Consider the following 22,870-nt stretch of genomic DNA (forward strand, 5'->3'; position numbering starts at 1 on the left):
ACTGTTGATGCAAAACTTGATGTCTGGCGTCTCATTTTACAACTGCTCCGTTTTGTTTCACATCTTGTATTTTCACCATTGTTGTGCAGTCACTTCCAATTGGTAAGTATGATGAAAATTATTGTATTATAGATATTAGTTATTACATTTCATTTTGTTTCAGCTTGCCTTGTGAGAACTGACTTGAGACATGATGCCTGTTGGTTAATAAGCACAGCCCCTGTCAACCAAAAAGACAACAAATACAGACACAATTACTCCATAACCACATTATTTTGCCCTTTATTAGATTTTTTTCAAAAGATATTATGTACACAATATTTACAAAATGGCAGTTTGTCATATTAGATCTGTAGAGGCAAGGGGAAGTGAGGGATGAGGGTTGGGTGTTTGCAGATAAACCTTCAGTTGTTAGTGAGCTGCAACATAAACTATCCAAGCATTGCAGAAGCAATACAATACTTACTAGTGAGAGTGACTCTAGTTGCACCTGGCAAACAGTCACAAACAAACTCAACAACATTTAGGGAAAGGAGGAGAATGAGAATAGAACCAATAGTGTTTAGTTTTGGAGGAGAAGAAGGGAGGAAAGCATGCAGGGAGACGGAGTGAGAGAAGGTGAGAACAGAAACGAGATCGACTCAACTTAATGAAGTTAAATAGGGGAAATGGGAGGAAATGAACTGAGCTGAGGTGAAGAGAGACATGAGAGTTCTTCCAGAGTGACGTATCAACGAAGAAGTTACAGACTGATGGGAGATGTACAGCAAAACAAGGGAGCAAAAAATACTGAAAACATGACTCGGGTATCGGGGGGGGGGGGGGACATCCAAATTAAATGTGTATTGTTAGTTATCTGGGGTGAATTTACTATTTAAAAGAAATAATAATAAAGTGAACTTCCTGGTCTGTTTCAACCTGAGACATCACAAGTACACGCTTCAACCCTGTGTAGAAAGTGCACATTTATACAAGCCTAAGGAAACGCACAATCACAGTCAACACGCTTATCACATGTGACGCTACTGAAAGGGGAATCGGAGGATGGAGGCACACACCAGCACTTTTCAAAATAGAAACTTTGCCTAGATACCAGAGAAAGGTGTTTTTTTTTTTTTTTAAATGTTGGAAAAAGATTTGTTCTGTATGTGCAGACACATTCAAGATTATGAGGGAAAAACTCTCTGCAATAATCAACTCTGATTCACGTAAATCTGTTCAAGCAAACACAGGCCTAAGGATTCCTGGCAATAAATTAATAAGTTGAAAGGAAAAAAAACTAAATAGCGAAACATCAGACTGGAGGAAAAAAAAAGAAGAAAATAGAAAAATAAACTACAAATGTGTCTGGACAAACAGAAAAGCACATTATGACTTCCATTAAAACAGAGTCTAAATCTAAACAGGCATCTCACAGTACAAGCAAACGTGTTGAAATATCTGGACTAAGCTGAAAAATCACATCTGCAGCAGAAGATCATCATTTTCATTACATTTCATTACGTGAGGCTCCCACAGATCAGCTGTACAGCTTCAACTTGAGCACCAGACTTGGATTTTGCTCACAATTCTCTCTCTCTCTCTCTCTCCGGCTGCATCTGGAGGAGGTTCGCCCACTTTTCTGGGCTCCTGCAATGCAGCAGTGCTGTGAGCTGGAGAACGAGACGTCTGGTGGTTTGTGAGAGAGGTTTGGGGAGTGAGGGGGGGGACAGTAAAGATGACAGAGGTCAGGTAGATGAAGGTAGGGGAAGAAAGAAAACATGTTGAGATCATTGTCATTGCACAACACTTTGACACACATCCAGGTTTAAACAATCACGTTGCCAACTTGATGAAAAATCTATGCTACTTAACAAGAAGGGATTAAGTTTAAAATGTTTTCTCATGAAGGGATCATAACATCTGGCCAAAATTTGGTTTATGATATTTCACAGGGAAAAACTACCAATGACATTTGTAAACCACTGTACTGATGTTAAAGACAGTGCACACAATCCAATTCAGACCCATCTGTATTTAACTTTACATATTCACATAGTTTTGAGAAACTCAGTGGAAAAAACCTTCACACTTACCCATGTGTGAAAAAAACAATCTATTAACTGAAATGAAATCATTATCATACAATATTTACATAAGAGTTTTTTTTACAAAAAGCCTGCATCCAACTTGTGCCCTGGTCAGTTCTACCAAAGACATTTACCACATCAATCTTTCTTCCATAGTTACTAAAACTGTTAAAGACCACAACTCAATTAATGAGGGACTGTACCAATTTGTGTTTTTAAATTTCAGGCGAGTTTCTATCTAGGCACCCTCATGTCACATACCTGAAGAGGAAAATGTGCTGAGTCAGAGAGATGGAAGCCTGCTACGATTTCACTGCCACATCAAGGAAACTGGTCTGTACCAGAAAAGCTACACATTTGAGCTCAGATAGTTTAAAAATAATGTCTTTTGATTTCAATTACTTGATCATGTCATTGAAACAGTCTGGGATCTTCCTTCAATCTTTTCTTCAGTCTGACATTTTCTTATGAAAGATGAGTGTTTTTCTTCAAGAGAATAATTCATATTGCTGTTCCAAAATTTTTACACAATACTAAAAAAAAAAAAAACACAGAAGAGATGTCGTCATCCATCGCCTTTCAGAGAAGTCCCTTTTTTCTTACCAGCCATGTGAATACCAACAGCAGATGTAGCATACAAACCACTCGTTACTCCTTTGAGAAGCAGCAGCACGTTTCCCCTCCAGGCGCTCTTAGCTGGTGAAGTTAAGGTGTCATCACTGGTGCACTCTGCTGTGATGACCAGGGTGTGCTGGATTCCAGATGCAGACCGGAGCTTCTACCCTAGGATGATGGAAACAGGTTTTCCTTTCTGCCTCAAGCTGCTTAGATCCTTGAGATGGCGTTTAGCTTCCAGGATGTGGAGGAGCGACGACACACCCTTGATGTAGAACACTGGCCTGTATCCTTTATCATACAGAGTCAATGCTCAACAGGTTGAGACTTCTTCCCAATGCTGGAATACCATTTCATAACTGACCAAGCGGTTTAACAGTTCTGAACACAACCTGGTGACTTTAGACTTCAGTCCGTCGTTTTGAAATGGCATGTGTTGGGGAGAAGGAACGGGATGAGCCGCTTGTTGCAGATCATACATGGAGGAAATGGGAGGCAGGGCAGGACATACAAACCACCACTTCTTCTTGCAGACAAACTGCATCTTCTCACCTGGCCGTCTCACAGTCTCTGAGGGGATAATGTGACGTTGACTTGATTCAACGATCGGCTTGACTTCAACCAAGAGATTACCGGATAAGTGACTTGAAGAAGAGCTGTGCATTTCCCTTTTTGATTGACATGGCTTGAATCTTCAGGCCTTGGAGCTGTTGACTTGAGGAAGGAAAACACACAACAGAACACTGTTAGCTGTGACACCTGATGGCCGTAAAGGAACAGGAACCATGGAGGGAGGGGGAGGCACCCTGATCTTGTTCTTGGCCTCTAAGTGCTGAGACTACATGACTTTTCCAAATCTGAACTGTTGATTCACTTTTCTGGCATCACAATTATTGTGTTAAGTTGGGAATCAGAATATCTGGCAATAGTTTGAGTGTGCAAATATTCTCCCTCATGTTTGAAACTGTTCTTATCGGAGTGTCAGATAATTAACCCTGTATCCTGAAATCTCATTCTCTCAGCAGCGTGTTAGAATGTTTCCTTCTCAATGGGGCTGGTAAAGGTGTTAATCTGAATCTTATCTGAACTGACTAAGGTGACTAAAGTGCAGTGCAGTGAATATGTAAGTATCCATGAGGTTCTCCCCACATTCTGCTAATCCACCCACACACTCAGGAGGCAGCCAAAGCTGTGGTGCTGGTTTTACAGTCTATCTTTTGGGAGTCATAGGGGGTGAAGGTGACACCTAGCCCAGTAAGAAAGGTCACACAGGAATCTAAACAAGTGAAGCCCAGACTGGACTGCACATATTCGACTGGCAAGTCAGGCCTGAACCTGCAGACATAGAAACACAGAAATACAAGGTCAGCGCACGTTAGGAGGTGCTACAATGTGAGAATACATGAGGCTTCAGCATGACTTACGATTTAAATAAGGCCCGAAGAGCAACCTTTCTTTCCCTCTCTACAAACTTGTCAATGAGATATGAGGCCATTCGTGGTGCTTCCAGGTAGAGCTTAAAGAAACGGCGAAAGTTTCCTAATGCCCAGGCAGCTCGGACTGCAAGAGCATGAGCCACACACTTATCTGCCTGCAATGTCGGGGTCAAGTACACCAACTCAGTGGTCAGATCTGGAGGAAAATGAAAGGTCAGCGTTAAAATGTGATGAAATAACGAATAAACACTGACAACACGTGTGATGTGAAATAGTGAATAAAAAGACAACGTGGGCCTACCGCCAGAGTTTTTGGTGAAGATGTAATACAGCAACCTATATGCCGTAAACTCTCCTATGTTCTCGGAGGGATGGTCCTTGTACAAGGCCTTCAGCTGGGTCTGGCACTGATTGAACTCTTCATGGTCTCCCTAAAGACGAGAAATATTCACAGTATGAAAATCCAGTTACTTTTAGCTGTGCAGCTCTGCCAGAGGTCAAGAGACTCACCTTTTCGAGAGCAATACGTGCATGACACTCGTACACTTCCACTGTGAAGTCTGTTCTAACTCCCTGGACCTGGACAGTGAGGATAAACAGAAGAATAATAAAATAAATACAAGAAAAACCCAGGCAGATAAAAGTTAACATTTAAAAAGATCAAGATTGAAAGACAAATGAAAGTAGCCAACCGTGAGGTCTTGTCGTATGGACTTCATCTGCTCACAGGCGTAAGTGTAGTCCTGGTTGTTTTTCCAGTCAAGTTTCACAACCTGCAGAGATTTTCTCAGCACCTGCGTGGAAAATAAACCTTATATATCAAAGTCTGGATTCTTATGGTCTTTGATGTACACACTTAGAAATATCCACTCATAACAAGGTTTTGTCCCCTTACGCCTCCCTTTTTCTCTGAATAATATTGGGGGGGGAAAACTGACTTCTATTTAGAAATAATGAAAACTTACGTGCACAGGGCGCACAGTGGAGGGGTCAGGGGCACAAGTGAGCCTCAGGTAGTGCTTTGTGATGTCCTGACATGTTCCCACAATGGGACAGTCCTCCCAGCTCAGGCCCTCCTGTGTACCATTAGGCAGGTCTACTGTATTGACAGAGAGAACCAGGGGCTCTAAACGGAGCTGCTTGTGGAAACGAGCGGCTCTGCTCTGTTTCTTGGCTTCTCTGTTGGGGTCATGGAAATCCAGACCGGCATTTCCTCCTTTCCTCTTTTTTCCACCAGTTTCTTCCATGTTTCTGGGAGAAGAGGTAAATGGTTATTAACGGGGCTGTCCCCATGGCACAGGGTAAACAAAACTGAACAAACATTTTCTTTTACTTTGTCTTTTATAAAAGGAGAAAACATAAGAACCAGACACCTCACATTTGAGGAACACATTTGTCTATCTGATTTAAAGTTTCACGTGTATGGTCCATTTTTGTTTCCAGGCTAGATATTCTGCATCAATGTGCAGAGATGATACTGTACTTTTGTATTTTTTTGTTTGTGTTTATTTAATTTTTTACTGTGTTTTGTTTTTTTCCCTCTAGTAAATCAATGAAATCTAGGGGTTTAATAAAATGGTTCAACATGATTTTTATATTAAAATATCTAGAAATTTACCGTCTTCCTCTATTGGCTTTTCCTCCTCTTCCTCTTCCTCTCTCTCCACCCCCTCTGCCTCTATCTCGGTCATTACCACGACCACGGGCTCCTTTCTGACCTCGTCTTGAAATTTGACTACGAAGGTCACTGGAGATGCTGCTGTCTGATTGTGAGCCAGAATCACTGAAAGCACAGAGAAACAAAACATTTAGAAAATAACTACACTTGGTGTCTCCAGTTATCAAGAAAAACACATGAGAAACAGTGGGTTACCTTCTCCTATGCCTTTGGTTGCTGCGGTCCCTGTGTCGGCCATGAGAGGGGGATGGAGAGCGGGAGGAGGAACGGGAGGAACTAGAGGATGGACTCCTTTGAGAAAATATATTCCTGTAGTGGCCCAGCCTCTGTCCTCCGGCCCTGCCTCTCAAAGATGCAGCCACTGTACTTCCACCACGGCCATTTGAGCCATCTGAGGACCTCAGGGAAGAGACAGCTTCCCAACGAGACTGCTTGGCTCTTAGTCTAAAAAACAAACAAAGATCTATATGTTAATGCCTATTCAACCTGCAGGCAACATAATCAACAAGTCACAGAAATCCAAAAATGTTCAGAGCATTAAATTATATTGAAGTTGGTTAAAGTTTCAACAAGAATTCACCTCAGTACTAAACTCACAATATCTAAGTATTGCAAATTCATATTTTTTGCTATACTATGACTTGCGAGACAACAATTAACATACACAAAAAGCACTATACCACAACAAAACTCACTCTGGCAGTGGCTCACGATTCCAGTCAATGGTGTAAGCAGAGCCGTCCTTTAATCGATCCTGCAGGACTTCCTTCAGCGTTTTCTCGGTGCGATCTTTGTCTTCCTCTGTCTCACATGCTGTAAAACAGCGCTGCACATATTCCTTCATTGCTTGGGGCCAGTCCTGGGGCCTGGAGTGAGGAATTTAAAGTAAACATATTATATATTTATATATATATTATAACAATCAAAAAAGACCAAGTCAAAACCTAGCTTATGGCTTGTCATGGAAACAGTTTGAAAGTTAACTCAATCATTTACTTGCATTATATTTCAATTCAACTTATTGTTGGCTGTGTTCAGCCCTTTATTTTTGTGCACATCAGTTCAATGAAATATTGCACAGACTTTGAACCAGGAAGTTGGTAAGGTAAAGTCTAAAGTTTATTGTCCCAGTTCAACTGATTTGGTTATTTGCCTTCACACGCACGCCATATGGTAGTGTGTTAAATGTTTCAGTAAAGAGGGATTGTCTAAAGGTAGCTTTTTTGTCTGCTCCACAATGTTCTCAGTTCTTACCGTGTCTGCGCACCTCCAGATGCAGCGTTGGCAGAACCTGGGGAGGACGGAGCTGGATTTAATCCTGAGGGCTGCTCGCCTGGAGGGAAAGCCTGATTGGACGTTGGAGAACACTGTACCTGATAGGGCCTCTTGGGAATATTGAACTTCAGACTACCTGCCCCAGGTGCCTCTGAGAAAACATATAATGTAAAATAAAAATATGAAAAAACAAAAACTATCATTATTTTGTAGAACATAAACTGAGATTTGGATGAAATCCCACTAAACAATCTTGTCTGCCTCCCATCTGAAATCTTCCTCTCAAACCTGCTGCACTGACAATATTGATTTAATACACCTTTTAAATATATCAGAAACAAGCAAATAATTACTGCCCTCAGATGACAATTGTGGCTACATAATAGAAATTAAGCAAGAACAGCATTAGAGCATTACAACTCAAACAAAACGTGCGAAAACAAGTAAACAAAAGAGTAAATCTTACGTTTCATGCGATGCCACAGTTGTTGTCCTTGTGTTTGGTTTTTGTTGGCCTCTCCTCTGCCCAATCCTGGTACATACTGGCCTGGCTGCTGAGAGTTACTCTGAGAGGACTGATAGGTGCTCTGGGGTTGGAAGCCCTGGCCATAGTTAGGCCTTCCCTGGGAATGATTATAGTGTTGCATTTGGTTGGGGTCACCAGATGGGTATGGCATGGAGTTATTGGCACTGTAAGCATTTTGTGATGGAGGGGGGGGATACTGGGAGTTGGGAGAGGATGGAATGGGTGGGGTTGGAGGGGGAGGGGGTTTCTCTGAGGTGGTTGGGCTCTGGGGAGGTTGGGGAGTAGCAGGGGGAGGGGGTTGTGGTTGAGAGGGGTAGCTAGGGGACTGGTCTTCCATTCCAGGCACTGGAGGAGGCTATAATAAAATTTAAAAAAAGAAGAAAAAGGAACAACAAAGCATTAAAATAAGTTACAGAGACCCAGGAGGGATAAAGTCACTTAGATTTACACCAAACAATTTCAACAAATTTCATATAACAAAAAGATCACATCTGAAGCCATTGCACAGCCAACTGAGCATATTCATCCACTCATTCTCTCATAGTTTAAATATGCAACCATAACATTTTATCTAATTTATCTGACTTTGTCTGATTTTATGTTTTACTGGTGAGTCGAAGGCAATTTTTCACACTTGGTTGAGAAAAAAGTTCAATCATTCATTCAGGCCCATGATCAGACACACAATGTCATTATTGTCTCCCAAAATCAATACAAATTTTTAATATTTGGATTCATTTGCAACGTACCTGGCCATTGGCTAGAGGACTTCCTGGGTAAGGCCCTGGGGGTACACCATACTGGTTTGGTGGATATGCAGCTCCATACTGGAAATTCAGGGGGGGGAAAGCCACAGTCATTTTTTGTCACCTTCATTTTTTAACTGTTAAACCACATCCCATACCCGCAGCTTTTGATATCACACAGACATACAAGCCTTATGTGGATGCATTAAAAAGGCATTGAGATAACATTTTGATAAGAACAAAACTCTGTCCTTTACTTACTGGACCCATGGGGTAATAATAGTTATAGGGGTACGTGTATCCAGGGTAGTGCTGCTGTGATTGTTGGTACCACGGATAGTATTGCTGCTGCGGCTGCGGCTGCAGCGCCATTGGAACTGAGTCAGTCACTGCTGGCTGGAACTGACCGACCTAAAATAACACACGTACACGAATGGCCTTGGTCAGACTACAATGAACATTCCGCAAGAACGTAAAAAAACACAATTATGAATCAAATTACCAATGCATTTGCGAACATGTTAAATAAATCATGTTTATAGTTAATTTCCCAAACTTTACACACCTATATACAAACACCCTTTAGCCATTTGGATTATTAAATCTGTATAACAACGCATGTTTGTTATACAGAAAAGTGATTGCTGAAAGAGTACAGCGTAGATATAAGAAAAACTAAAACAATCCATGAGCATGTACTGGTGATGTGTTAAGCTGCACCCTTGATGTTGACAGCATGTAAATGTACTTGTGCACACACAGATGAGGTTTAATGTAGTCAGGAAGCATACATGCAATCACTGTAAATAAAAAGGTCACCTTCAAACAGGGTTGATCAGATTACTTTGATGTCCCCATTTTCACACATCATGTTGTAATCAGATCACCTAAATGGGATTTCAATGTAAGGTGTAACTAAAATAGAAACGCAAAGAGATTAAAACACACCTCTGCTGTGGTCCGGTTGGCTTGTGTAGCCTTTGCAGCGCTCTGACTCTTGGTAATGGATGCTAGTGCTTGTCTTGCTTTCTCCCACTCTGGGTTTTCGCGAACCTGGCCATCATCAGGACCAGCATAAGACCTGTCACCCACACAACAACAATTGAAGGTGTTTTTAGAATCTAAACCAACTCAATCAACAGCACAAAATAAATTGTATTTGTACAGCTGCTCTCCCCATCACTGTGGTCATAAGGAGGGAAAACAAGGTGACAAAAAAACATCAAGCAGTGAACCAGGGACACAGTTTCCACTGAGCCCCCTGCAACAACACTATCGAGCAAGGGGACACTGTTTATACCACAATCTTCGCCAACAATAAACCCTGGATTAGGACTCAAGTAAATCCTCACCAGGTAGAAAAGAGTCTTCTTTAGTGTTTCCGAAATTGAAATAAAAAAGGACGAACCCAACCGTCACAGTCTGCTCTAAGCCCTGAGACGATCACTATATCTATGAGCAGCAGACATGGAGGTTAGCAAGTCAGATTCTTCTAGACCCAGGACAGGCTCTCTTTTCAGCGTTTAAATGGCTCCCCTCAGCACACAGGGTTCGCCGCCAAAGCTGAAGGACCCAGAAAGGGGCAACCTTTTTTCCCAGGGCTGTTCATGCATATATATATATATATATATATATAAAATCATATGCTAAAATAGAAATTCCGATCCTATAAATATATTCTTCAGCATCAGTATTCACCTTCTCTGTTCATTATCTGTATACACATGCATCTGCTACACATATATGTATTCATAAGTGTCTGTATTTAAGTACCTGTAGATATATTCTTATTCACTTTAACTGCACATAATACATGAGTGTATTACCTACCTCAAACCACTCTGATCACTTTAATCACTCAGTGTTTATCTACGTTCTTACAATCAGTTTTCACAGCTGTTATAATGTTCTCCCTCCCTTTACATACACTTCTCTTACTTAATCATTGTAGTATACTGCACTGATTTTTAACTGTCCGTGTCCCGTTGACATGCTCCATGTACCTTAGAATTGCACTCTGGGATCAAATAAAGTTGTTATGAATTTAAACGGGTGTAACTTTCAAAGTTTGAAGGATTGAGACCAGAGCACCGACCCTTATTAGAGATGATATGACCTCAATACAGACACATTAACACTTATCCTGACGGTGGTTGCCACTCGCACACAAACAAGTAGAAAAATAGAGAAGTTAGCCCTACGGCCTGTGTGTAGCTAGGTATGCTAACACTTTTACACACCCTGAGCTCAGCTAATTACCATCTACTCAAGATTATATTAGGTATCACCTTCTACCACACAGTGTATTGACTGTCCTACGAGTCAATAGCATGTGGTTATCAACCCTACAGCTTGTTACGAGACGAGGGAAAGCGACCTACCAGTTACTCGCTGGTGCCGATTGTGTCTTGTTGGCCGCCATTTCGCCACAGATTTAGCGTTACGAAGCTAACGCTAGCACTGCGCGGGCTAGCGACCGAGCTAACGACGTTAGCTCTTCTGCTACAGTTGATGGTAAACAAGATGAAGTCCGACACGACTGTCAACCGTCCGGTGACAATCAACTCAGCCAGACAACCGCGAACAACGCCACCTACAAACCAAACTCTTGTAGACTTTAAACGCAGATTAAAATAAGAAATGTCAGTTAACATTAACACTTGAGCTTCGCTGGATCCTCGTCTCCGTCTGAGCAGGTTGTGCGGGACACAAAATGGCTGATGAAGCCCAGGGTACGTCATAAAAATGCATACTGTCTTTGTATCAGAGGCTGAATACCGGCCCGCCTCCGGACTTCTCGATCAATCAAATCGCAGTCTTATGTTCGGTCAGATTTCTATTCGGCTACAAGCCTGACAATCATATCCACTTTATTCTCACAACAAAGATAAAATGAAATACTTTACTTTACTCAAAATACCAATCATTTCTATATACAAATAGCTTTGTAAAGCATATAGCCTAAGTAGCATCACTCTTTATTTATTTTTATTTTAATTATTATTATATTATAATCCTTTATTAGGTACATTTGCTGTGTACATTCAGCAAAGGGGTGAGTAAAAAACATATTCAGTGAAATTAATAAATTAGTGAAGATACAATCTAAACAGTAAAATATAAACCGAATGGATTTTTTTCTTCAACCCATCAAGAATCATAGATCAGGGACTTAACATTCATTATGGTGACCTGCATACATGTTCTCTCTACCTTCCTGTGCAGCACACACAGCTGTAGGATGTGTCACCCGGTGTGTGTTTGTGTGTGTGTGTTACACAGAAGGGAGTCATTTCCTGTCAGTGAGTTTCTCCCACACTGGACCCCCCACATAATTTGGAGGTCTCTATGGAGTGGGTCTCTGTGGAGTGCAAATAATATCCCCCCTGCTATTTGTAATGAAAAGCAAGCATCATGTCTTATTGAGGATATTCAAGGATATATTCCTCTGGGGGGATATTCTGGTACCAAATTAAACAAAAGACTTATACGTGTCCTTGTTTTTTCCCTGAAAATTAAATGTCTTTCAACTATTACCGCTTCTTAATACTGACATAAGCCTAAAGTATACCTCTTGAATGGAGGACTCAATGCCTTCATCTCAAATTTACATATCATTTTCTTTATAACATCTCACTTTAGTGGGCCCAGTTATATCAGATTTCAAGAGAAAAGCTTTCAAATGAATCTATTATTGATACTTTCGAGTTCATTCATTCAGCTGGCGCTGAATGAATGATTTGCTCCTATTGTTGTGTTGTTGGCTACATCATCACACAAATATGTTCAGCATTTGTGACAAGATCGCACAAACAATGAGTCACAACATAGCACCATTGTCTGAATACCTGGGGCCTGGTAATGCACATAGGTCTTTACCCCCATGGCAGGAAGCTGGATAATATGTAGTCCTTAAAAGCCTCTCATGCTCCACTGCTGTTAAAAGCAAAGTATGGTTCTCTCCATGTCGTTTGTCAGAAAAATCCTGATTAACTGGATGTTCGAGTGAATGGCTGTGAGGCAATCATGCACAAGACAGACACCCTTCTAAAGTATTCTTTCATCATTTAAGCGGTACAAATGAGGCTTGGCTTCACTAACTACATTCTGTAACTGATACGTCATAATATCTCAGTTTGCAACTGAAATTGTTTGGTACATGGGTGTGACATTAAACTGAAACACAGCGTGAATAGAATCTGTAACATGTGACTCAGCCCAGTGATGCTACTGCTAACATCTGTTTTTGTCTTGGAATAAAGGAATTTAAGCGATTTGTGGAGACTTAAATTCAAATTTTGAAAGAATAAAGATTAATTTAGGATTTATATAGTTTTTCACATGCTGTAGGCTAGTTGTCTCAATTATTGAATTGAAAAGATCAAATCCAACAATGTATTCTCTCAAACTAACAGGAATTGTCTAGTAAAGCCTGACACCACATTAAAAACAAAACACACTGTAGCTCATTGTGACTCATTGAGCTCTGACTGTTCACTCCCTCACCAAACCCAATTTGGATTAATGCTCTGCTGAAAATAGTCCCCAACTAATACACTGTTACTTCCTGATGGAGTAAGGTTTGGAAGAAACTATAAAAATCGCCATTGAAGAAAATAAACTTGTCCTTTTTTCACTAAAATGTTTTAAATATTAAAAACATTATTTTTCAGGAGGAATAAATAATCCTGGGGCTGTTTCTTAATGATACAAATGATAGAATACATCTGACCTCATCATTTAAATATAGCTACAAAAATATAACAGTGTAAATAAATAGGATAGATAGGACGAAAGAAAGAACGAAAGAATCAAAGAAAGTTATTGCCTATTTTAACTAAAAAATGTATAGTTAATAAAAAAGTTAGTTGATAAAAGTAAAAGTTTGATACTTTGTAATAGGATACTTTGATAAACTAATTTACATAAACCTCAATCATTTTCTGGTTGCTTATTTAATCACCTCTGGTCCACATAACAATTCATAAGAATAAAAACACAGATAGAAAGAAAGAAAGAAAGGAAGAAAGAAAGAAAGGAAGAAAGGAAGAAAGGAAGAAAGGAAGAAAGAAAGACAGAAAGAAAGAAAAGAAAGAAAAGAAAGAAAGAAAGAAAGAAAGAAAGAAAGAAAGAAAGAAAGAAAGAAAGAAAGAAAGAAAATAAAAAGCTGAAATAGCTGAAACACTTTAGAAAAATAGTTGTTGACAGTGACAGACAGTGACATGTTCTTTTTAACATAAGTTATAGCTTACTTACCTCGTTAATTTAAAATCCATGTTTAAATTTTACAAAAACATTAGAAGTTAAGTTGACCTCAGTTACAGTTTAATACTTTTTCAGTGGACACCTAAACTTATTTGCATAAACTTATTATGTTGCCTAATAATGGCCACAATTGTAACAATATTACTTTAAACATAAACAACAGTAAATAGACACAAATACATAAAAGAGCAGGTCGCTGGTTTGTATTTGACCAATGTGTGTGTGTGTGTGTGTGGAGGACTTTGATCCAGCTGCGCTCCCCCAATAACGTGGCGTCACTTCCTCGCCCTGCGCCCATCCCTGTGGAAGAAAGAGAAAAAAGTCCCACAGACTCGCGAACGACGGCGAGAAAAAGCGCGAGGGAAGCGAGTGAGAGGGCAGATCCAGCGCAGAGCCCCATGAAAAGACAGTTTGTACAGTGAGGAGGACGAAGAGAGGAACACACCGCTTCGAGTGAGTTTAACACACTTTCACTTGTTTTCATGACGAATCCCTCTGATCGATTGAGAGAGAGTTTTACATTGATCGCCCCGAACGATCCCCTCAGTGCTCTGCCAGGAGGTGTTCACCTCGCGTGCTCTTCTTACGAGCTCTGGTTTTAATGTGTAACTATGCTGTAAAGTGTCATTGACTTAAGTTATCAGTGGAAAGTCTTGAGGGTTTGGAGTTAGGCCTGTGAGCCCCCTCCCCTCCCAGATCTAACTTACTCACAACCATACAAAGTTTCAGAATAGTGTCTTGAATGTACATACTGGTTTGCAATGTGGCCTATAACTCTAATAAAGAAAGGAAAATGTCATTAAAGTGTCTTAACTTCTAGGAAATCATTAAATATATTGAGTAATAGGGGCTGCCACCTATTGTCATTAATTTAATATTTATTAAAACAATGTGGCAGCAGGGGTAGTTTTGCTGCTGACATGTTAAATTACCCCCCCCCCCCCCCACACAGAAGCACAGCCCATCAGTGTGATTAAGCACCAAGTTGCCCCTATAGAATGTTACAGTCTTGTTTTTGTCCACCAACACGCCTCAGGGAAGAGAAAAGTATGTGCTAGCGTTGCATGTGAGCGCTTCAAGTACAAGTCTCAGCATGGCCGTCACAGCCACACCAGTGCCAAAAACACTCACTGCTGTCCCACAAGGTTGCACAACGTGGTGAGGCTCTTCACGCCGACTTGTCTTATCAGGACCAGGCTGCTTCATGGCTCAAGCGCTCACTTGTTTTTCGGCCCGTTTTAATGTGTTATCTCACTGGCTCAGACTCCTTCATTCCCTCTGTGCTGTGTGAAATAAATGATCATTCACCCCCACTGATTTTGCTCTCGCCTTCACCCCTTTCACAGCTATGCCGCTTCACAAGTCAACCCGGGCCCCTCGCCTGGACCCCACCATGATCTCAGCGCCACTGGGCGACTTCCGCCACACCATGCACATCGGTAGGGGAGGTGACGTCTTTGGGGACACCTCATTCCTGTCCACCCTGGGGCCGAGTCGGGCCAACTCCGAGCCGGGGAGTCCAGGGGGGGGATCAGCTGCTGATCCAGAGGTGGCAGTTGACCATAATGATCTCCACACAGATGCTCCAGGAGGCCAGCAGAACAATGAGCTCCAGCACTCTGTGTCAGTGTCTTCGTTCGACCTGGACCTGGACCTGGGCCCGTCTATGCTGGGAGACGTATTAGGAGTGATGGATGGATTGGGGCTCGACTCCAATGAGGAGGACGTGTTCAGTCTCAGAAGCGGCATGTCCTCGGTGGAAACCAAGCCGGGAAAAGGGGCCACAGAGATGTCTGTGAATTTGCAGAATGAGCTGAATGGGAAGAACTTGGTCGGGTTGGATGGAAACCAGGTGGGAGACAGCAGGATACCAGATGGGAATGGAATCAAGCCAAAGGGGTTAAAACCAAAAGTGAGATTCAGCGACAAACGGGAGGAGATCATTCGCCATGCGTCTGAGGAGGAAGAGGGTCAAGGGTTCGAATTCCAGGACGAGATCGAGCCGGTGTGTCTGAGTCCAACGCGGAGCGAAAGCGAGAGGGTCGAGATCCGAGTAGCAGAAGGGGAAACTGAGCTCATTAATCACAAAGTAGATTTGCCACCTAGTCCTGCCTCATCACATAGCTCGGAGTATGAAGGAGTCATCCCATTGGACAGGAGGAGGGTCGACAGCTGTCACTCAGAGACTGATTCAGAGGAGGAAGAGGAGGAGGAGGAGGGGGGGGAAGCAGGAAGAGGCTACACATTTGAAGACGAGTTTGATGATGAAATCGGTCTATAGGGGGAACGTATGGTTTTTCCATGAAACCAAATCTTTGCTGTCGTGTAAATCATGGACACTGTACTTTCCTTTAACTCAGCATGTCTGTATCTTTCGAGTGGGAGGCTTCAACAGAATATATCTGAACGCAAACTGGATTTTCGGAGACTCAGAGGTTTACGCTTGAGACGATGTTGCTCAACTGGAAAAGACATTCTATGTTTTATCTGCAAGGGTGACAGATTTGCCAAAGACTGCCATTTTGATAAGGAAAAAATAGCAAAATGTAATTATTACAGTGAAACGTTTGTAGCACTTTGATTTGATTCATTCACCTGGAAGCTTTGCTCTGTGGAAAGTTCCGGCTGAACGAATGATGCTTGCATTGTTAAATTGTGTTTTCTACTACGTCTTGTATTTGCCATCTAATCACACAGGCGTTGTGATTGTGGAGCTTTATGTTATAGTGGAGCTGTACTTATTATTCCACCCTGTGCTATACCAATGTCTTATTACTTATTGCTTGTATTGCATGTTTATTATAGTCTCCTCGTCTTCTCTTGATGTTTACTACATTCGAAAGACTTAACAAACCAAAGGTCACCTGAGACCCTTAAAGAACATAAAGTTATCCTGTGTATTCTGAATTACTGTGAATTTATCACATTCCTAATCTGACACTGTTTCTCTACATTAAACCCAACATGTGTTCTGTTATTTTGTTTTCATACTTACCAAAGTTTTCTGGGGCTGGACTGATAATTTTTAAATGCTGAGACAATCATGGGATTTAAAGGTCAAATTATGAATGAGGATCAGTGTTGTTTTTTTTGTACGTTTTATTCTTGTATACTGCTCGTTTATTCCCCCCCCCCCCCCCCCCTTCTTTCAGATTTATTTCATGATGCTGTAAAAGGGAGAGATTGTTGTGTTTCTGTTCAAAATGCTGGTTCAAACCGCATAACCTGTGGTTTAATAAGTATTACAGTGAAAACAATAAAACCATTATTGGGATTTAAAATCATCACCAGACTTGGCTGTGACTTTTCTTTTGGAAATGCCCCCAGAGCAAAACCGAAGTATAAAGGAAAATTGTTATACGCTTGGAAGATTAGACATTAAAAATTCTAGATAATCCTGCAAGCCAATAAAGTCTCTATGGCACTTGCCCTTTTTTGATATCAATTCAATGTGTTTTATGGTCATACAATATCATACCTGTTACTATGAAACTGAAACTGTCCGAAATGAAATTGACTGCTTATTATTCACAGAGTAGATCTTTATGTGCGGCTATTACTTGGGATAAAATGATTGTTTTTTATTTTATTATGAGTGAAGATACACAGAGCAGCTTTAACTTCTCAATTTAAATCAGGTAAAACAAGAGACCTCTGGTTTTGAACATTTTATTTTAAGCCTGCACTTGGAAATGCCTAAAATATCTGTAAAACATACAGACTGAGAGTTCACTGATAAAGAGAACACCAGATGAAACTGGCAAATAAATGTCAAAAAGAAAAATAAATCCTACACAGCTAAGTTATGTACATTAGAAGCTCCATAAAGATGAAACACATGGATTTCCTGCTCATTACACAGTAAATGTGTATTACAAATCTAAAATCCTCCGTTTCTCTCTCTCACACACACACGCATACACACTCAGACAGACACACTACACAGATATAGTCCTGAACACGTTGAATCCTGACAGCGCCGTGGAGACTATCACACCAGGTAACTGTGGGTGCCAGTGAATCTCCTTAATCTCCGACTGACCCTGGTGCAGGAACAGCAGTTGAGGGGGTAAGTCCTTCACCCCCTCCACCCTGGCCCCGACGTCACATGACTCCACCGACAGATCCCACTGGCTGACGACGTCGTCGGCTGCCGAGGCGGCGAACACACTCGAGTCCACGGGGTTCCACTCCACAGAGGTGACGGGAGCGCTGTGTTGCTTGAAGTTCGCCACGGGTCGGCCGCCCTACATGTACAGAACAAGGGTTAATCACAAGGCAACGGACACAAGGACACTGGGTTCTAACTCTGTTTTTTCTGCCTTGCTTTTCCAAGTAATGAGAGTCTGATGTAATAATGTGCTTTTTATTCTTAACTCGTGGAAAGACATCAAGGGATTCCAGTATTAGGAATTAAGAGGTTCTAACTGCAATAGTCACACACCGTTGTGTCACAGGTAAAAAAATGGAACGATTATTTAGGTGGGGCTGCCAAACTGCAGGTGTGACATCTAATGGTGCAAGATCACAGGCCCTTTTTGGACCAGCAACAGCATTACTATTGTGGTGACACACACTTGGATCACAGCAAAATCCTCATCATACAAACCAGTCATGACTCACTGATGGGACCGTCAGGGACGATCTTGCATGTGTTAAATCATTTTATCATCAGACTGAATTTAGATGAATTGGCGTTGGTTTTTACCTTAAACTGTCGCAGATCCCAGACTTTCAGAAGGCCGTCATCCCCTCCTGAGAGCAGAAATGGTTCGGTCCTGTTCCAGCTGATCACGTTGATGTCTGATGAGTGAGCTGCATTGGCTGAGAGCATCGAATTGGGCGGCGAGCGGATGTCCCAGACACGAATCGACTGATCCACGGAACAAGATGCAAAAACCTGAGGCAAAAGAGCGAGAACAAATTTTGGAGATATGATCTTAGGATTAAATATTAAAAAGACAAACTGTTAAACTCATCTTCTTAAATCAAGGGACATTGTGTTGTGCTTGTTTCTACTTGTTAAGTGCTTTCAAGGAGTGTGTTTATGAGTAAACACCAATTAGGTTGCACAGTGAAAACACAGTGCACAAATGCAGTAAGGTAGAAGCACCCCTTAAAGAGGAGGTTGCACATCCACATACCACAAACTAGTCCAGTCACATATTAAGTGTCACAGCTAGGGAGACTCATAAATAACATACTTCAAAACAGATTATTGGTTACAACACTGACATTGTTGTTTTTAAAGGCATCATACTTAACCTCGGCCAAGGAAGTTACATTTTCAGTTTGATGGTCTGCTGTTTAGCAGGATTACGCAATAACTATTCCACGGATTACCATGAAACTTGGTGGAAGGATGCGGGAGGGGTCAAGGACGAAACAGTTATATTTTGTGTTTCAATCTATAGCGGGTGTCCACAAACAACTCTGACATTCTGATTGGCAGGTACACAGACTAAACAGTGAAAGGCAAGTTCTCGTGAGAGAGATAAAAATACGGCATCGCATGCCACTTGTGGGTAAGTGCAGAACTGCAGCTTAAACTATGAAGTCTGACTGTGTGGAGGGTAAAAGCCTTAGAACGATAGAACGAGAAAACAGCGCTGCAATTGCCTTGGCGGAGGTATTCATTTGCAGAGAGCCCTACTATTTCATTTCAATCGAAGGAGGACAGATAACATACACGTCTAATCTCTCATGCATTTCTAATACCGAGCATCATTGAGAGGTTTTGGTTTTGCAAGAAAAAGAAGAGAAATGTTTCACTCGGCCGTCTTGCCGTTACACATCAGTGCGAACCAGTGTCCCCATCCACCTCGGTCTCACCCGCCACATCACTAATTATACCGTAAACAAAACATAACGTACTGTAGCCTCAGTCGGCGACCACTGCAGATCCTCCACAGACTTGCTGTGAGAGCTGAAAGGTCGTTGGTCAATCTGCCACGAAGTCCCGCCCTCCTGCGGCTCCCACACATGGATGTTCTTTTTGCAGTCTCCGCTGACGAGACGACCTGTTCATATAAACACAGTTTAGAGTTTGGTGACTAGACACACACAAACACATCAATGCGGTTACACATTTTCTCATGAAGATGACATTTTACTGTTGTATAATACATGACTACATCTATATGTTTAACAGGGATGCTGATGTTTTTTGGTAAAATATTTAATTCTAGGTCTTGCAGTTCATGTTTTATTCTTTGTGGTTGTACACAACTTTGTGTTTGTGCACAAATTAATCATGCATAGAAATTATTGCCAATTATTTTGCAGAGCACACATTTAATTTCTCTTCTGAGGAGCTTTTACTTTTTGTTAAATTTCATATTTACCAGATTGACCAAGTTTTCAAATCAGATTTGTTCAAAGTTGCTTCATGAGCCCAGTAAATCATTTGATGTGGATCTGGAGCCAAGGTTTTTACGATGTTTGTAAATCCGAAATTTAATGATTCCCTAGTCCTAACCAGTTAATTGTTAACGTTTGGCTGCAAAACACCAACAAACATAAACGTGAAAAAGACGAAGCGATTTAATTCGTCTAATACAAAAGTCTCTGATGTGTCAGGGTGAGACAGTTCAGACTGTGAGAGAGGAATTGACAGGTTATATTTAGCACAGACTTTCCTAATGTTACTCACGCACTGAGTAGACCAAGTGCAGTTGAGGGCATGTTCACACGTTGTGCTCATCAGAGGTTAACCTGGGTATTTATTCATCTGCAAATTTCAGTACAGGTTAAAAGACTCTCTTACCAGGAACCATGGGCGACCAATCGATTGCAAAGCCTTCAGTCATGTGACCTGCGTAGCTGAAGAGAGCTGTGGCCTCCTTCTGCTGTTTCATGAAAGTTGCCATGGCAGCGGAGCTGTGGACGGCCTCCATCTGAGGTTGGAGGTCAAATATTTCTACCTGTCCCTTCTCTGACCAGACAGCAGCCAATGACTGCTCACCGCGCCGGGTCACCTGGAGATGAAGAAGTTAAACATTTGGGATTAGTAAGGGATATATGAAAATAAAGTCTCTGGTACAGAAGGTTTATCTTATTTAAAAAGGTCAACTTACTCTGACTCTGTTAATTCCACCATAGTGAGGCATCATGGCCAGTTCCATCTGTGGCTTCTTGTCTTCATCCTCCTCATCTTCATCACTTTCTTCATCACTGCTTTCTTCCCCCTCTTTTTCTTTCTCCGTTCCATGAAGGTTGTACATGCGCATGACGATCAGTCTGCAAGAGAGTACAATGTGAACTTTAGTGGAAGTTGACAAATTACCAAACACCCTCATTACATTATTTCAAAGTGGTCTTATCTCTAAAATAGTTCGCCACCATAGAAGGTTGAAAACTGTTTAGGAGATACGTCTTCAAGGTCATCTGATATGTTTATTCAAGTCTGGAGTTTTAGCTAAATAAATAAACTGAATAAAAAGAACTGAAATGAACCTCCTGACTTTCCATCAGTTTCCATTGAAAAGATCCCTACCTTATCCAACACCATGTGACCGATGTTAAAATATAACAAACTGTGCAATAAAACAACCTCTACTAATCTCTAGTTAAGTGTTAATGTTATGAAGGACACACTTCCAACACAATCTGCTGTTAAATTGTTCATTTGTACTAACGGCCCCCACCATTACTGAATGGTACTTTCCTACCATAATTTGAGATAATATGGGAAAGGGATCTATTGGCAGGAATTGAGTATAAAATAATCAGAGTGATGTTTTCACTACTGTTTGATCATCTAAATCTTCCCCCTAGAATGGAGCCTGTTTCCTGTTTGGAAGGGGAGGGTGAGCGGGATTCAGCTGCAACATTAGCTTCACCACTAGATGTCTCTAAACTCTACACACTGAACCTCTAAAGAAAAACACACTATTAAAACGGATTTTTTAAATATCCTAAATTGAGATTACCAGATCAATTCAGTTGATAAACAGTTAAAGTCTCAGAGTGTGTTTGTGTATGTGTGTGTTATTCAGGGACAGAAGATGCAAGCTCAGGATTAAACTAAGCTGTCATTGCCCCAAGAGTGAAAAAGGAACTAATACCCCAAATTAAATGTCTCTACTTACTAATGGAGCTGTATATGTCTTCATCTAAAGCTAACTGTCATGATAGATTAACTAGGTGCGCTTTGCCTGAACTTAATGTCAGGAATTAAATTGTAAACAAAACATATTTGTAAGCCGTTTGTGTGTTTTAATGCAAAAGTGTTGAGTAAAGCGATAAAAATAAACACACTGCACAACATGTACCTGTGAAATGTAGTGGAGTAGAAATACACATAGGAAAATACTCAAAAGTATGCATGTATGAGTATAGTAACTTGTCTGAAGTACAAGTACCTCAATGGAGTAGATGTGTACTTCCAGTTACACCCCGCCAGTGTTGCTCTGATCTGAGTTTAATTAACACCATAGAACCACAGTAAGAGTGTTGTAGGTGCATGGGAGGTCCGTGTTGTGTTGAGGTGGGTACCGACCTGTTGCTCAGGGCTGTGTCCGCCTGTGTGCCCGCACAGAGCAGCATGGACAGAGGGAACTTGTCCCTGCTGTCTCCGTCTCCATCTCTCAGGACGTCGAAGCTCAGACACGGAGCACCTGAACACAACAGTCAACAATTACAAACCCCAATTGTTTCCGTCAACAAAAACACAACTTCGGCGGCGGGACTCACCGGTTTGACACTCGTGGTACATGCGGTACGCGGAGCGGTCCATCTCCAGCTCCTCTCCGGGCCGCAGCGGCTCGATGCCGGGCACGTACACTTTCTTTTCGGCCTCTCCGTCGGCTCCTTCGTCCTCCATCTCTACACCTTCATCGTCGTCGCTGCCGGCTTCGTCCATCTCCACCATGTCGGCTGCTTCCTCGGCAAACGTGTCTTCGTCGGGCGCAGACATCTTGGCTCAGGGGCGGAGTTTGGCCACTTCCGGTGTGACCACGTGGTTTAAACACCCTGCTGTGTCACTCCTCCTCCGCTGCTGCCTCTCTCCCCCCCCCTCTTTCTCTCTCTCCCCTCCTCTCCAACTCCCTGTCTCTCCCCCCATTTACGGGAATTCGTCTGGCCTCTTTGGCTCCTGGACCCTGCTGCCTGGAAAGATCACACCAACAAATATTTGTATAGAGAAGCCTCCAACCCTCCTATAGACTACTTAAACGACTCATGTGTCTGCAGCCTGATATCATGGAAGTGAAGAGGAGGATGTTCTTCATCATCTCCTCGTTCCTGCAGGAGAAGATCAT

At 41.7% G+C, this 22,870-nt stretch overlaps 3 protein-coding genes across 3 annotated transcripts; 1 reads left to right on the plus strand and 2 right to left on the minus strand.

The window, feature by feature from the left end:
- Positions 1 to 254: 254 nt before the first annotated feature.
- Positions 255 to 11,062, minus strand: leng8 (leukocyte receptor cluster (LRC) member 8). The gene is made up of 15 exons (XM_062400209.1): positions 10,727 to 11,062; positions 9,294 to 9,426; positions 8,607 to 8,756; positions 8,349 to 8,426; positions 7,540 to 7,954; positions 7,053 to 7,224; positions 6,494 to 6,664; positions 5,994 to 6,242; positions 5,739 to 5,903; positions 5,086 to 5,371; positions 4,813 to 4,914; positions 4,631 to 4,699; positions 4,422 to 4,551; positions 4,109 to 4,316; positions 255 to 4,019 (listed from the first exon to the last, which is right to left on the minus strand). Exons 1-15 carry the CDS (start codon positions 10,765 to 10,767, stop codon positions 3,857 to 3,859), a joined length of 2,532 nt encoding a protein of 843 aa, XP_062256193.1. The 5' UTR covers positions 10,768 to 11,062; the 3' UTR covers positions 255 to 3,856.
- A 2,840-nt stretch (positions 11,063 to 13,902) lies between these two features.
- cdc42ep5 (CDC42 effector protein (Rho GTPase binding) 5) lies at positions 13,903 to 16,897 on the plus strand. The gene is made up of 2 exons (XM_062399486.1): positions 13,903 to 14,063; positions 14,957 to 16,897. Exon 2 carries the CDS (start codon positions 14,959 to 14,961, stop codon positions 15,889 to 15,891), a length of 933 nt encoding a protein of 310 aa, XP_062255470.1. The 5' UTR covers positions 13,903 to 14,063; positions 14,957 to 14,958; the 3' UTR covers positions 15,892 to 16,897.
- A 368-nt stretch (positions 16,898 to 17,265) lies between these two features.
- grwd1 (glutamate-rich WD repeat containing 1) lies at positions 17,266 to 22,546 on the minus strand. Its single transcript, XM_062399803.1, has 7 exons — positions 22,305 to 22,546; positions 22,111 to 22,228; positions 20,687 to 20,849; positions 20,377 to 20,587; positions 19,485 to 19,630; positions 18,319 to 18,510; positions 17,266 to 17,857 (listed from the first exon to the last, which is right to left on the minus strand). The coding sequence occupies exons 1-7, from the start codon at positions 22,525 to 22,527 to the stop codon at positions 17,549 to 17,551; spliced, it is 1,362 nt and encodes a 453-aa protein (XP_062255787.1). The 5' UTR covers positions 22,528 to 22,546; the 3' UTR covers positions 17,266 to 17,548.
- Positions 22,547 to 22,870: the final 324 nt, after the last annotated feature.

This window comes from Platichthys flesus, chromosome 11 (genome assembly GCF_949316205.1).
Source record: "Platichthys flesus chromosome 11, fPlaFle2.1, whole genome shotgun sequence".
Lineage (NCBI taxonomy): Eukaryota > Metazoa > Chordata > Actinopteri > Pleuronectiformes > Pleuronectidae > Platichthys > Platichthys flesus.

Coding starts and splice junctions, on each gene's coding strand:
- leng8 (XM_062400209.1), bottom strand. CDS start 10,767: ATGGCGGCCAACAAGACACAATCGGCACCAGCGAGTAACTG. Junction 9,427..10,726: donor TCGGCACCAGCGAGTAACTG/GTAGGTCGCTTT, acceptor TGTGGGTGACAG/GTCTTATGCTGGTCCTGATG. Junction 8,757..9,293: donor CCAACCGGACCACAGCAGAG/GTGTGTTTTAAT, acceptor GTGTTATTTTAG/GTCGGTCAGTTCCAGCCAGC.
- cdc42ep5 (XM_062399486.1), top strand. CDS start 14,959: ATGCCGCTTCACAAGTCAACCCGGGCCCCTCGCCTGGACCCCACCATG.
- grwd1 (XM_062399803.1), bottom strand. CDS start 22,527: ATGTCTGCGCCCGACGAAGACACGTTTGCCGAGGAAGCAGCCGACATG. Junction 22,229..22,304: donor GTACCACGAGTGTCAAACCG/GTGAGTCCCGCC, acceptor TGTTGTGTTCAG/GTGCTCCGTGTCTGAGCTTC. Junction 20,588..20,686: donor GTGGAATTAACAGAGTCAGA/GTAAGTTGACCT, acceptor CTTCATCTCCAG/GTGACCCGGCGCGGTGAGCA.